The 14197-nt window shown below is 35.8% G+C and overlaps 1 protein-coding gene across 1 annotated transcript; it reads right to left on the bottom strand.

Moving 5' to 3' along the window:
* Positions 1-989: 989 nt before the first annotated feature.
* LOC120007690 lies at positions 990-4854 on the bottom strand. Its single transcript, XM_038858083.1, has 3 exons — positions 4469-4854; positions 2449-3747; positions 990-1660 (listed from the first exon to the last, which is right to left on the bottom strand). The coding sequence occupies exons 1-3, from the start codon at positions 4649-4651 to the stop codon at positions 1433-1435; spliced, it is 1710 nt and encodes a 569-aa protein (XP_038714011.1). The 5' UTR covers positions 4652-4854; the 3' UTR covers positions 990-1432.
* Between the last annotated feature and the right edge of the window lie 9343 nt (positions 4855-14197).

Raw genomic sequence — 14197 nt, 5'->3', positions numbered from 1 at the left:
CAGAGATTCTTGTTATTAACTTCCTTCACTGTTTTTAGGTAATTGGTTGTCAACCATTGTGGCTGGTATATCAACTTTCTTTCATAAAGTACAGAAACGAAAGGATTGGGGCTCTGCAATCTCTAGAAGTGTACTAGTTATTGCGGTGTAGAGTAAATTCTATCTCGGTGTACTTGTAGCAGAGTAGGCCATTCAAACGGACTCTTATGACCGAGCGGCTCGACTTTACATTTGTGACAGAGTTGGCACTTGACAATATTTAAGTTATGAAAAATAAAATATTTTTTTAGGGTTTGATAAGATACACTTGATAAAAAGAGAAAGAGACGGTCGATTTTTGTAGAAGAGTGAGAGACAACATGTATTCTTGATTCTTAAGTCGAATTGACCGGATAAACCACTATAAATATCTATCTTCTTTTTTTACTGCTGTTTTGGTTTTGCTTGTTAGTGATTGTGGTTTATTTTATGATTATTTGACATTGATTTGTTGGTTCTTATCTCGTATTGTTCTTACCGTTTTGGTTTTGTGTGTTTGTGATTGTGATATTTTCTGATTATTTGACATTGATTTATTGGTTCTTATCTCGTATTGTTCTTGCTTGGATTAACTGTCTAATCTTAGTTATTTGTCCATCACTTGCAGATTTCATTTTCTTTTTTTTTTTTGTTTTATTAGGAAGTTAATGATATTAGAGACTAATTACTATGATGTTTAGAATATTTTCTAATAATTTTCTCTACAGCCACACTATCTGTCGGCAAGAGAAGACAAAACACATACAGCAATTGAAGTCAAAAGATTTATCATAGGTTGTGTCCTTTTGACCCTGCACACTTCTTCGCAAATGATACCATCAATCGCTAGTTACCACCAACGTCAACATATTCGTCTAGTCCGAGATATGAAAGGGTTGAAAACAGCACCATCAGTACAAAAACACACAAGCAATAGAAAATGCAGTGACTGGAAAAGTACCCGTGACTACTACTACTAGAAAAACAATGCATAAAACACAAACACCAGCTGAGCATTGTGAGGGATGCCAGGATTGGTTTAGGGTTTAGATAGACCACAGAGACTGCATCTGCAACAAGAATATACTTCAAAAAGAAAAGAAAAGAGAAACAAGCAAACGCGTCGGGGAAGGGATTGTGTTTCAGATATAAGACCCATCACATTTCACATACATAACATGCAACATTACAAGTAATAGGATCAGTATCTCCGTATACAATATCTGTATATCTTCGATGGAGTGGAGTGAGTTCCACCAACAATAACCAATGAAAACTCCTACACCGCCATCTGATCTGGCCAATCATACGAAGAAGTCGAGCAAGGAGCAACGTCCCTAGACAATGTATCTCGCAACATAAACACAGGACTACCTTCATGAAGGAAAAGGGGAAAAATAATTAGATGTGGGCATCAAGTCTGTTGATGAACAGCAATTTGATGGATGTCCATTTCTTTCAACATGACAGACCGTCCACAGGAATCGCATGGAGCAGTTCTAGATCCACACAAACTCTCATGCTCGGACAGTCCTCTTAATCGGTCGCGAACATCTGCAGCCGAGCTCCCAGCTTGAACCATGTCACCACAAAACCGGCATGTAATAAGACGTAGGGGGCAATCTGCAGCCTGATGTTGTACCTGGCAAAAATTTAAAAACAATTAAACCAAAAGCAACATTAGAAAAAGAAGTAATGTCAAAAGTAGAAAAACAGTACAAATGTCATTTCTGAAGATTTCATTTGTTCACATAGAAAGAGTTTGGTGTTAGTCAGCATCAAGAAATACCACTGCAAGTCTCTGATTTGACTCAGAATGAAAATCTTGACTGAAACTGAGGGAAATTTATCAAATTGCACAGGTGAGGGAGAAAAAGCTATCATACCTATACTCCCAAATCTTAAATATTTCTACACGATACGAGAATATGTTCAATCCTGATAACATGTACCATAAAAAATAATGAAGGCAAATATGGAGTCATTTCTAAGACATTCTAAGTCAAGGTTTAAAATGAAACTATGTCATTGATTGTAAATTTCAGTAAAAAAAATTCAACAGCATCGAAAAACAATGCACATTGCCAACAAATTAAGAAATCTATTTCTGAGAGAAATAAAACATATGATTAAACCAGTTTAAAACATTTCAGACTCCTGTCACGCAATTTTCACCAGATACTTCCATAGTTCCAATGTTCCATAGTATCAACTGGTAGTGAAAATTGGTTCAACTGGCAGGCACTTGAATGAAGCAACTCCGACAACAAAATGCATAATTCTAATGTTCATACTGTATAAGAATGGGCAAGTCAACAATGGGTAGACTGAACAAAGCAGGACAACAAAATATGCAATGCCTAAAGCAGGATAATATCAACCTGAAACTAACTCGTTATAAGCCAAAAAAAAAAAGTGTGCAGCACTTACCATTGGTTCCTTCTCGAGGACTAGTCCACATGGACAATGAAGAGGCTCATGGAACACTTTAACATGCTTCTCCATCTCACCCTGATGAAAAGCTTTCCCACATTTGTCACAGTGCACATGGTTCTTTGCCTCCTCAACCCTCAAAACAATTCGACAACCATCATGTTGACAAACAATATTGTGTCTGCAGCAGTAGGCTTCATGTAAAGATATACTCCTACTAGGTATGAAATGTCGACAGTTCCTGCACTCTGCTGTATCAATGTCCATAGATGACAAAGAGGATGCTTGCTGACCCACCTTACGATTACCATTGTCCTGAATACTTGCTGACAACTTGTACTTGGTCGTCCCCTTGAAGCCGAAGACACCAATGCTGTAACTTCCTGCTTCAACACTCTTATTCTTAGAGCTAAGAATCAAAGTCTTTGAACCCATGTCATGGGAAGACCATTCGTGCTGGTGTCGGGTTGGAAAAATAAGAGGATGTCTGGATATATAAAGATCAGTATCACCGCCACCTGTCTCAGCCTCTATCTTGACTTCAACTTCAACATCACCAGTAGCAATTTTTTCCTGAGTATCATTGTCAATCAAGAACTTATAATACGTATAACTTCCTTCCTCAACCATTCCGGATTCCAACTTTCCAAATTCAAGTGGTTTTAGGACCGGCTGGTCTGATCTCTCTGAAGCTGCATCTGAACCCACTATATCAACCTCAATATCTGTTTCCAGGACAGACACACTGGAGGAGGGTTTTAACTCAAGAACCTGTAACTTGTATGTCAGGACACCATGGTTGACTGTGATCAGTTCGCCTTGAGAAAGGGTGGCATGCTGGCGAAGGCTTGTTTCAAGAACAGCCTTGTGGTTGGGTATATCCGAAAAGCCAACTACATCTGGTTGAAGTTTCGCGTAAGTCCCTTTTGGCAGTCGAACATACGAAACCTCAATCAAGGAAGTTTGTCCACCAACAATGGGAAACAAGTTATTCCATACGTGTGGTGGAAGCCCAACATAACCTTCCTCTGCAGTAAATTCAAGCACACCTGAATGAGTTGTTTTTCGTTCTAGCATTTCAGTGGCACTAATGTTTGAACTACCCTCTTGTTCAACCACTGACAATCGGAAGTAAATTGGCCCTTTATCAAAAGCACCTTGATCAGACAATTCCTTAAAGCAAGAAGGCGGCATTTTGATTTTATCTCCACTTCCCTGAAAAGATACAGCTTCTAACATACGAGTGAACATGATTCCCCCACCAGCAAGTAAATTTTCTTCCATATGCTGTTCAGCCTGAGAAGGAAAAGCAAAAAAAAATCCTCACTAGAGAGTCAACTTAAACTGATGTGAAACTCTCTTCCAATAACCTATATTTGCATCGCAGCACCAGACAAGCACGTAAAACAGTCAAATGGCAGTGTAGAGAACTGATTTAAAAATTGATATATAATTGTCCCCAGATGAAAATTAGGAAAAACTTTTACAGTTAAAAGGCAATTGAGATTTTTGCATTTGAATCTGACATGGGCAAGGAAGGATGTTTGGAGATGGAGCGGAAATTCAGCTAAAGAACGTGGACCCAAAATTAAAGTGTTCATAACTAAATTGTGGTTTAACACCTTTTACGGTTAAATTTATCTATATACGAAATAATCAAGCATAAATCACATCATGGGAAATGCACGTACTGATATCTCGTTATTAACGTAGGAACAACATATTTTCGTGATCTGCACAGGAACTTCCTAGAATGCAGACACAATGTGCCATGCCAAGGAACATACAATAAACTTTTCTTTTTATAGAGAAAGAAACCCATGATTAATTGACCGTTTTCTTCTTTAGTGTTTGATTAGTCATTATTCCACAAAGAACGTCATGAAACAACCTCAAATCAAAGAAATTCTTAGTCTTTATCATATAATACACAGACAGAGATAGAGGAATAAAATTGAAGTTAGCCAGATCATTAAAGCAAGCTTAAGGCTATTAGAGAAGGGTATGTAGGTGAGACCTTGAGTTGGGCTTCCATGGCATCGAGCCTTCGAGATCTTTGGACGGCTTCGATTGCTTCTCTTTGCTTCCTGGCCTCTTCTTTGGATTTTCTCTCTCTTTCCAATTTCAATCTGGCTCTCTCTTTCCTCTCCTTCTGCTCCTTATCTAACTTCTCTCTCGCCCTTCGCAGCTCAAAATCCATCTCTCTGTCTCTCTGTCTTTCTCTGGTATTTCTTCTCTGTATAAATAATCCAGTGATCGGAGGTGCTTTATCTGTTCAAATTGGTCGGTGGTCGAATATTTATCTCCGTAATCGATGACGATTCGAAACTTCTTCGACTTCGTGCAGAAGAAGAAACGCAATTTTGTAGAACCCCATAACTGGTTGGCAATGGTGTTCCCAATTCCAGAAAGATCTGGGCCTTTCTTTTCTGAACAAATCGCACAGGAACCTCTGTACCGGTGGAGCCAGTTAGCCCAACTAGCTTCTCTCTTAGAAAGGCTCATAAGGCCCATATCAATAGGGCTTTTCTTCGCTGGTCTGCTTCTGCTAGGGCCTAGGAAGCTTGTAGGCCTAAGCTGTGCAGGACTGCAGGTAGAGCCCACTAGCCCAACTAACTTACGTTTAAATAAGCCCCGAGGCCCATATTGTTAAATACACGGGCTTCCAAATGGGCCAGATAGATTGGAGGTTCATTTATTTATTTATCTATTTGTGACGGAAGAACCACCGAGTCTAGACTCAAGCATGCCCTTCGGATACTAAGAGTGTGTTTGGATTGAGGGATTTGGAGGGGAGGGGAGGGAAAGGGTGTTTCCTTCCAATTCCCCTGTTTGGATAGTTTATAAAAATTGAAAGGAGGGATTTGAGGGGATTTAGGAGAAAGATTTCATTAAATTTTTGTCAAAATTATTTCCTCCCAAAACAGAGTCATTTGGAGGGAAGGGATTACTAATTAAGTTACTTATAAGTTTAAAACCTATTTTACCCTTAGACATAACACTTAAACATAAAAAATAAGGATAAACTAGTAAATTAAACTACTTTTCTTTCCTTTCTTTTTTTATCAATCCAAACATGAGAGAGGGAAATGTATTTTCCCTTCCATTCTCTTCCCTTCTCTTCCTTCCATTTCTCTTCCCTTCCCTTCTCCCCAAATCCCTCAATCCAAACACACTCTAAGAGTATGTTTGGATTGAAGGATTTGGAGAAGGGAAAGGAAGGGAAATAAAGTTTCCTTCCAATTCCCTTATTTGGATAGTTTATTAAAAATTAAGGGGAGGGATTTGAGGGGATTTGGGAGGAAGATTTCATTAAATTTTTGTTAAAATTCTTTCTCTCCAAAATGGAGTCATTTGGAGGGAAGGGATTACTAATTAAGTCATTTGTAAGTTAAATATATATTTTACCCTTGTACATAATATTTTAACATAAAAATAAGGATAAATTAGTAAATTAAACAAATTTTCTTTCCTTCTTTTTTTTATCTATCCAAACATGGAGAGGGAAAAATAGTTCCCCTTCCCCTCCCTTCCCTTCTCTCCCCCTCCCCTCCCCTCCCTTCTCTCCCCTTCCCCCCAAATCCCTCAATTCAAACACACTCTAAGTGAGAGTAAACCTCAGGTAGTCAGAACAACCTTCACCATGCTGGCGATCGGTCTGGGGCCGAAGCCTATGCAGGAGAAATGAGGCTATTAACACCTCCTTGAAAATGAACAAACCCACGGAATCCAAAAATACTCCTTCCTGAGTTCCTGACTAATTCGAACTCATGACCTTAACGTCATTCGTCTTAAACCTAGAGATAATCAAATCAACTATTGCTTAGCTTAGATTGGAGGTTCGCGTTAATCACACGATGCGAAACATGGCAAATCTTTTAGCCATGAAGATATCTATGGCAGCTTGTCCGAAAGTGCATCAATTTAGATGACCGTTTGCCATGCCATGAATGTGTTACTTTCTGGACATCTGCCCCTCATGAAGGTAGGTACCATGTGGAAAGTCTGCATCATAACAATGTCCAAAGTGCTTTTAAAAGGTTATGCCTTCAATGTTTCTTAACAGCACCATTAGAGCCAACGCTTTGATGGTTTCTGTTTTAATTATATGTGTTTGGCTGAGCGGTTGTATTGATTTTCAACGTTATCTATCTGTTAAGTTGTGAAAAAAAAAATGATGTTAAAGTTGTGAAATAAGTTGTGAGGCAAATGTTAACAGTTAGTTTGTGTAAAATATTTTTTTTTACTTTAATTATTTTATTTCAATATAAATATTAATTATTATAAATGAATAAATTTAATTTACTAAATTTAACAAACTATTATTAAGAATAATATAATTTTTTAAATTTAAGTACAATAATAATATAATTTAGTATTATACTAAATTTTATATTATTTTTTAAGTAAAATTAACCAAAAAAATGTTAAGTAAAAAATGGCCCCACCTTTTTTATAAAAAAACATAAAGAAAAATATATTTAATAAAAAATATTCATTATTATAATTATAAAAATATTTATATTGTAAATATATAAATATAAAAAATAAAACCTGTAACTTTTTGGCGTGAGACCCACGACAATATGCCAAATGCCTTAAAACAAGCTCTTAGGGGAGGTACCACCAACTTATGCTTAAAATAAGCTCCAAGAGGGCAGTGCCGCCAACTTATGCGGGTGATACTGCCCAACTTATTTAGCCTTTTGGTGGGGTAGGTTGGGAAAGCGGGCCCGCCCAACCAAACACACCTAATTGGGAGCTTGGTTTAAGGGGTTGACTGTCCAACTTATTCAGCCATTTAGTGGGACGGGTTGGGAAAGCTCTGACCTTAAATTGATTAATTGTCCTGCCTCTCTGCTTGCAATTCCAACAATTTCACCTCTCAGGCAAGTTTCAAAACTGACTGAGATGAGTTAGGGTGACAAAAAATGTTTGGGCGTCATTAAAAATGAAATGGCGAAATGATGATAAAGTTGAATATTTTTCTTTTGATATCAATTAATTTTTGATTAATTTATTTTTGAAAAAATATAAATTGAATAATAAAACTGATTGAGAGCAAAATTGGGAAAAAAAACTCATGTTTTGAAGTCAAAAATGATGTCAACTGCATCGTGTTGGGAGTGCAAACAACTTCCTGCATCTTCAACTTCAAACTTACCATGGTGTATTGCTACCATAACCAAGGTTGTCAAATTTTCGATTTAAAACGTACGATCTTACGATCCTAAATAAGCAAAACGATCCAGATCTTTCAAAAATAATATTTTGATAAAGATCGTACAATCTTCCTGTTCAATCTTACGATCCGATTTTACCATCTTATGATTTTTCAAAATTTATTTACTTTCGTATACTTTTAAATTTAGGTTTTGATGATTTTGAGAAATGAAAGAGAAAACAATGAAATTTCTAAAGGTAGTGTTAAGATATTGGTTGTGGAGAGTGTTCCACGATTCTAGAAATTTGAATTTTAAAGATTTTTTTTAATGATATTGATTTTAAATTTTCAATGTTTATGTCAATAAAGAAACTGGTATAAATAATGAAAAGGATAATACTGGAAACAAGGACAATCTTGATGCAAAGTTTATCTAAAATTGAAATTACAAAATAAAAGTTCAAACATGCAACATAGGGATGACAATTTGTCTCCGACCTGCCCAGATCCGACCCCACCCGCCCCACCCCAAGCGGATTTTTCTCGACCCGAGGCTTGTGCGAGGCGGGGACGGGGCAAAAAATCTCAACCTGCTGCGGGGCGGGGGCAGGTATGCCTCCGGCCCCGCCCCACCCCGCCCTGCTATAGATATTCATATATATATATATATATATATATATAACATAATATAGAAAAATATTTATTTGTCTAAACATATTTTGATTTGATATTATTATTAAAATCAAAGTAACACCTAAACCCTAAAGGAAAAAGATATTTGTACATAAAATTTTTGTACATAATTATACATAACACATGTGGCATGACAACTCACTATGCCACATCATGCCACATGGTTTTAAAAAAGTCAAAGTAAAGAATTGTGTTTTCCCTATTCTCTCTCCTCTTTCTTCTTTTCTATTTCATTTTTAAATCTCATCTCTCATACACCCATCCACTCATTATCTCTACCCTATCCACCCCTCTCTGTCGCTTTCTCTCTCTCCCCTTCCACCTGTTTTTTCTCCATTCTTTTATGTCAGTCTGAACCACAATTAGAAAATTTGGTCGGTACGTCGAAGAAGATATGAAGCGGTTCATGATGAAGGTTTATGCCAAGAAGAGATGGATTATTGCTAACATATCTTGAGGAGGAGTTTGACAGAAGAAGTTGATTGATACCTGTAGATATGAATCTGGTGTTCATGCTCTATTTGTGTTTCTCGTCACGATAAAAAATGGGTATGGGTTTGGGTTTTCGTCCCCTATTTGTGTTTGTATTTAGTGGAAGAAACAATGTAATAGAAGTCTGAAACAATGTCATACGAGACTGAAACAGTGTAATAAATGTATGAGTTTGAATGGTTGTTGAACTGTCTTGAGGAGGATTTTGACGGGAGATGAGATCATGACATGGATCATGCTCCGTTTCTATAAGAGTTATTGACATGGGTTTGGGTTGGACTTTCATGTTTTATTTGTGTTTATCTTTGGTGGGCAAAATAATGTAACAAGATTCTTAAATAATGTAATAGGCGTCTGTGTGTGATGAAACACAATGTAGTAAGAGGTTTAAAAAGTGTAATAAAGACTTAAACAATGTAACAAGAAGTTGAGACAATGTAATAAGAGGTTGAAACAATGTAATAAAGGTATGTTAAAATTGTGTATTTATGACTCCAAACAATCTAATTATTGGAATTAGTGTACTAGTTGCTTTACAAGAAAAAAAGAATAAGTTCTTTGGTGTCTGCTATATTGTGTTTGAGTGGAAAAATTTGGATATATTAGTTACGGTAGGTACTCGACATGATTTGAGAACATCATAAGTTTCAATTATGGTTGTTTGATTACTATGGTAACCTGGATAACTACCTAATAACATGTATAAGTAATAAAAATACTGGGCAATTGTTCAATTTTTCATCACACTATATTTGACATATTTTTTTATGATTGTTGGCTGTGAAAATATGAACATCGTTGATGAATTTTTTCAGCGTAATGTATAGTTTTAAGACAGTATAATGTGTAGTTATAAATTTCTTCAGTGTAATTGGACTGCAAACAATGTAATTACATATATATTGCCAAGAGCATCAAAACATTAAGCCAATTAGATTCACATTGATATTTATATGTTTTGAACTCGATCTTTTTTATGATTCAATAGATTGTTATATAATTTTGAGATACAATTTCTAATTATGACGTTACAACAATATATTGTGAATTATGTAATAGCACAATAAAGTAATTACAACTTATCAATGTGTAATTACGCATTAGAATAATGTAATTATTCACTTTTGTTTTATAATTAAAAATTATCAATGTAATTACGCATTGAAATAAGGTAATTAAGAAATATCAATGTGTAATTATTCATTGAAATAATGTAATCTTCTCTTCGAATATAGCTTTGAACGTTTAGAGAAAGAGGAGAGCACCCCACTAGCTCTAGGGCAAAAACAACACAACATGGAAGACCATAAACAAACAAACTCACAACATGTAAGACCCTAAACAGTGGGCATAGTAGCTAAAGCCTCCCTTGCAACCTCTAGCAATAGCTAAAGCTGCCCTCTTCCATTGCTTTAAAAAGTCTCACCTTTATAAATTTTCAAGACCACCATGATGTAATTAGAAATTATCAAAGTGTAATTACGCATTGGAATAATGTAATTATTCAATGTTTTTTGTAATCTTCCGGACTGGATGAAGTGTAATTACGAATTGAAATAATGTAATAGACATATTATTAGAAGTATTATAATGAGTGTAATTAGCACCAACGTTAATGTAATTACAACAAGTAGCAGTGTAATGGTAAACATCTACAGTTTTATTGTATCATCATACACTATCAACACAAAACACATCATACCAGATAATCCACTACTTGTTAATCATCTGCACAACTTCTTCGGCTATGGTTTCTTTGTTGGCCTAATTTTTGCCAAATAAAGACACAAAGATACTGTAATTATAGTATATCAACGCTAAAATAAATGGTTTTGTAAACTAATTACTCATACTTCAACAACATAAGGAATTATGTTGACAGAAAACTAATTACACATCAGTGTCTCAGAAAGTGTAACAATTTCAAAATAATTACACATTGATTCATCAGAAAGTGTAACTATCAAACTAAGCACTAAATTCGAACAAATCTCAAACCTCACATCAAATACCACTTTTACTTACAAAATCGTTATATAAACACAGATCCATGGATTCCATATCATCTATGGTCGGAAACCAGTCGAATCATCGCCGGAAATGGAATATTGGTTGCCGTCGCCACCCACATGGCCTTCCATATGATGAAATGGGTATCATCTTCTCTCATTTTCTCTGGGCTTCTCGGATCTTCAACTTGTTTGAGTCTCTCTTCGTTTTCTGTGTGAGGAAGAGAGAGTGAGGGAGAGAGTGAGAGAAATGGAGAGGGAGAAAGTGAGAGAGAGAAAGTGTTGGAAAATGAGAGAAAGAAAGGGTTGCACAGCTTTTCTAGTTTAGATTTTAATTTTTTGAAATTCAAACAATTGCCATGTCATTATGCTTATGTGTCATGCCACATGTATTATGTATACTTATGTACATATATTCTATGTACAACTAGCGGGACCGAACCCTAAATCCCTAAACATAATATTATCATACTTTTAATTAGATTGAATAAATGTTGATAAAAGCTTACCCTAAACCCTAAGTTAAATATGACTCTCTAGTCTTTATTCCTAAGTCAATTGAATTGATCTTGATAAAAATATAAGACCCTAAATCTTAAGTTAAATATGACCCTATACTCCTAAATCCTAATCTCCAAAACCCTAAAGGCCCTAAACCCTAAACCCCAAAACCCTAAAGACCCTAAACCCTAAAGGCCTTAAACCCTAAACCCTAAACCTAAGCATTAAACCCTAAAGTCATAATATGACCCTCTACTCATAAAAGTTCATAAAATCTTAAAACCCTAAGATTTTATAAAATAAAGTATAAAATTAAACAATTTAAAACTATATATGTGTATAATATTAAATTTAAAATCAATACCCATTAAGTAAAACTAAAATTATTTAACTGTGTTAAAAATATAATAGGTGGTATGTAAAGATAATAATTTAATTAGTTGGCATGTGTAACATGAAAGTAGGTTTGGTTTGTTGGTTAGTTCATTACTCTCCCACCTAGAAGTCTTAAGTTTGAGTCCTAGAATGTGCAAATCCGCCCCCGCCCCGTTGCCATCCCTATTGCAACATATAGAACAAAAAAACTTATGGGTTGCCATCCCTATTGCAACAGTGTGGGGATCTGCGGGATAGGGCAAGGCGGGGTGCGGGGCATCACCTGGACCTGCAGGGCGAGGGCGGGGCGACCATGATCCGCCCCCGCCCTATTGCCATCCCTATTGCAACATATAGAACAAAAAAACTTATGGGTACAGCAGACTTTGTACAAAAAGTGGCCCCCACCCAAATATCCAATGTTGATTCTGCCCCGCCATTATTGAAAACTTGGTCAACAAGCCAAATCAATTCATAAACAACACTTAAATCCCTACGAATGTGGGGGCTCCATAATTCTTTAAATTTCTAGAGTCTAAAATTTGAATTGAATGGTTTAGGAGGTGATCACATCACATCATATTTTTATTTTTATATTTTTAAAATTTATTTATTTTTTCTCCATTATTAAATGTGATTATAGATTTTAAGGAATTGCGGAGCCCCAAATCATTTCTACAATGCAAGGCATCAACATTCAGGATAAAGCAACAACGGAGTTCCCCATAAGGATGATAACGAGTGCTTTTCGTGATCTTCAAAATGAACTATTAAGCTTGGCAAGTGATGTCAGCAGCCTAATACTTATTGGTTAGGAAAATGACATGTACCCGATCAATTTAGTAACCCATGGGAGCTCAACGAGTTTATTCCATTGATTTAATCAATGGAATAACTTTATTTCACTATTTTATTCCAAAATTCATTGTCCAAAATTCATTGTTTTATATAGATTCCATTGTTTTTTAAAGCACAATTCAAAATTCATTGTTTTAGTTCTGAATCCATTGTGCTTTGAAATTCCATTGAAAAAAAACAATGAAATTAAAATTTACTCGATATTCCATTAAAAAAAACAATGGAAGTGAGATTTACCTGATAAAACTCATCAATAATAGATCTTGTTAGAAAGAGTCTTATGTGCTAATTCCGAATATGTAATTTTTTTTAAAAATCTAACATGTATTTTGAGAATTAAAACGTTTTAAAATTTCGCTTAAGAGACTTAGACTACTATTATATGGGCTACCTAGCATTACTGTGTTGGTTATGGGCCAATCGAATTGATCCAATGGACTTCTCCGTACTATTGTACAAATCAAATCAAAGAACAAATCTAGTCAACCCAAATTACAAATCAAAGAACAAATCTAGTCAACAATTTGAAGTCCAAAGCAGAAATTAGGCCCAAATATTTAAACAAGCCCAATAAGAATAGACACTTAAATCCACCAAGCCAATCAGCCCATGTTAGATCCACCTGTCCTCCCTCTGCACTATGTGTAGCTTGCGAGCCCGTGGCACCACCTAGTCCATAACACAACCATGCTCAATTGTCCAATATTAATTGCTTGTATTTTTCTTCTTTCTTCTTGTTGATAAGGCTCTGGGTGGTGGGGAGATTGAACCCCTAGACCAACCAGTAGGGTACAAATTAACTACCCAATGCACTTAACTACTTATACGTGTGGAATGGGTCATTGACTAAGGGGGCGATTAAATACATTGTTATTTTTTTGTTAAATACACCACGTTTATAGACATCACAATACGCATTTTCTTTCGGAGTTCCAATGCTGGTTGCATAGTGGTCATGATCCGCCAGATCATTTTTTTGGTCGTCATGGTGTGGTGTATGATCGGTGTTAGTGTGCTTGATAAAAAAAATAAATAATATATATATATATACACACACATCACACTATCAATTTAAAAAAAATATATTTTTATAAATACGTTGTCACAAATTTATTATTATACCATGCACACCCATATATATCGTCATTTTTGTTAAATACAACACCGCGGGTCAAATATACCATGACATCTTAAGTGATGAATTTTTCTTACATTAATATTTTTGCTAAACTTTTTCTCTCTTTTCTTGGCCTTTTATCTTGCAACATTATAAATTGTTCACGTATAGGTATGTAATGAATCTTGAATTGATTAATTCTACACTCTCTAATTTATTTTATTCGTGGTATTCCATAGTAGTAACTAACGGGATTGATTCATGGTATCCCACAGTAATAACTAACGGGATTGATTCAAAGTACAAGCTCCCATTGGAAGCTTGTTTTAAGGGAGCGGGAGGTACCGTCAACTTATTCAGTCGTTTGGTGGGACGGGCTGGGAAAGCGGGCTCACCTCACCAAACGCCCCATCAAACACACCTGATTGGGAGTTTATTTTAAGGATAAAATGACGGTACCAGCCAACTTATTCAGCCGTTTGGTGGGGTGGACTGGGAAAGAGGGCCCGCCCCACCAAATGCCTTATCAAACACACC

Source organism: Tripterygium wilfordii, chromosome 10, assembly GCF_013401445.1.
Source record: "Tripterygium wilfordii isolate XIE 37 chromosome 10, ASM1340144v1, whole genome shotgun sequence".
Classification (NCBI taxonomy): Eukaryota; Viridiplantae; Streptophyta; class Magnoliopsida; order Celastrales; family Celastraceae; genus Tripterygium; species Tripterygium wilfordii.
Note: the sequence above shows the minus strand (reverse complement) of the source record. Positions and strands in the feature narration are given on the sequence as shown.

Bases quoted from the DNA above. Each gene is read 5' to 3' on its own strand.
- LOC120007690 (XM_038858083.1), bottom strand. From the start codon at position 4,651: ATGGATTTTGAGCTGCGAAGGGCGAGAGAGAAGTTAGATAAGGAGCAG. The intron at 3,748-4,468 runs GTCTCACCTACA...TTTCCTTCTCAG, and splicing joins CCATGGAAGCCCAACTCAAG to GCTGAACAGCATATGGAAGA. The intron at 1,661-2,448 runs GTAAGTGCTGCA...AATTTTTGCCAG, and splicing joins TCCTCGAGAAGGAACCAATG to GTACAACATCAGGCTGCAGA.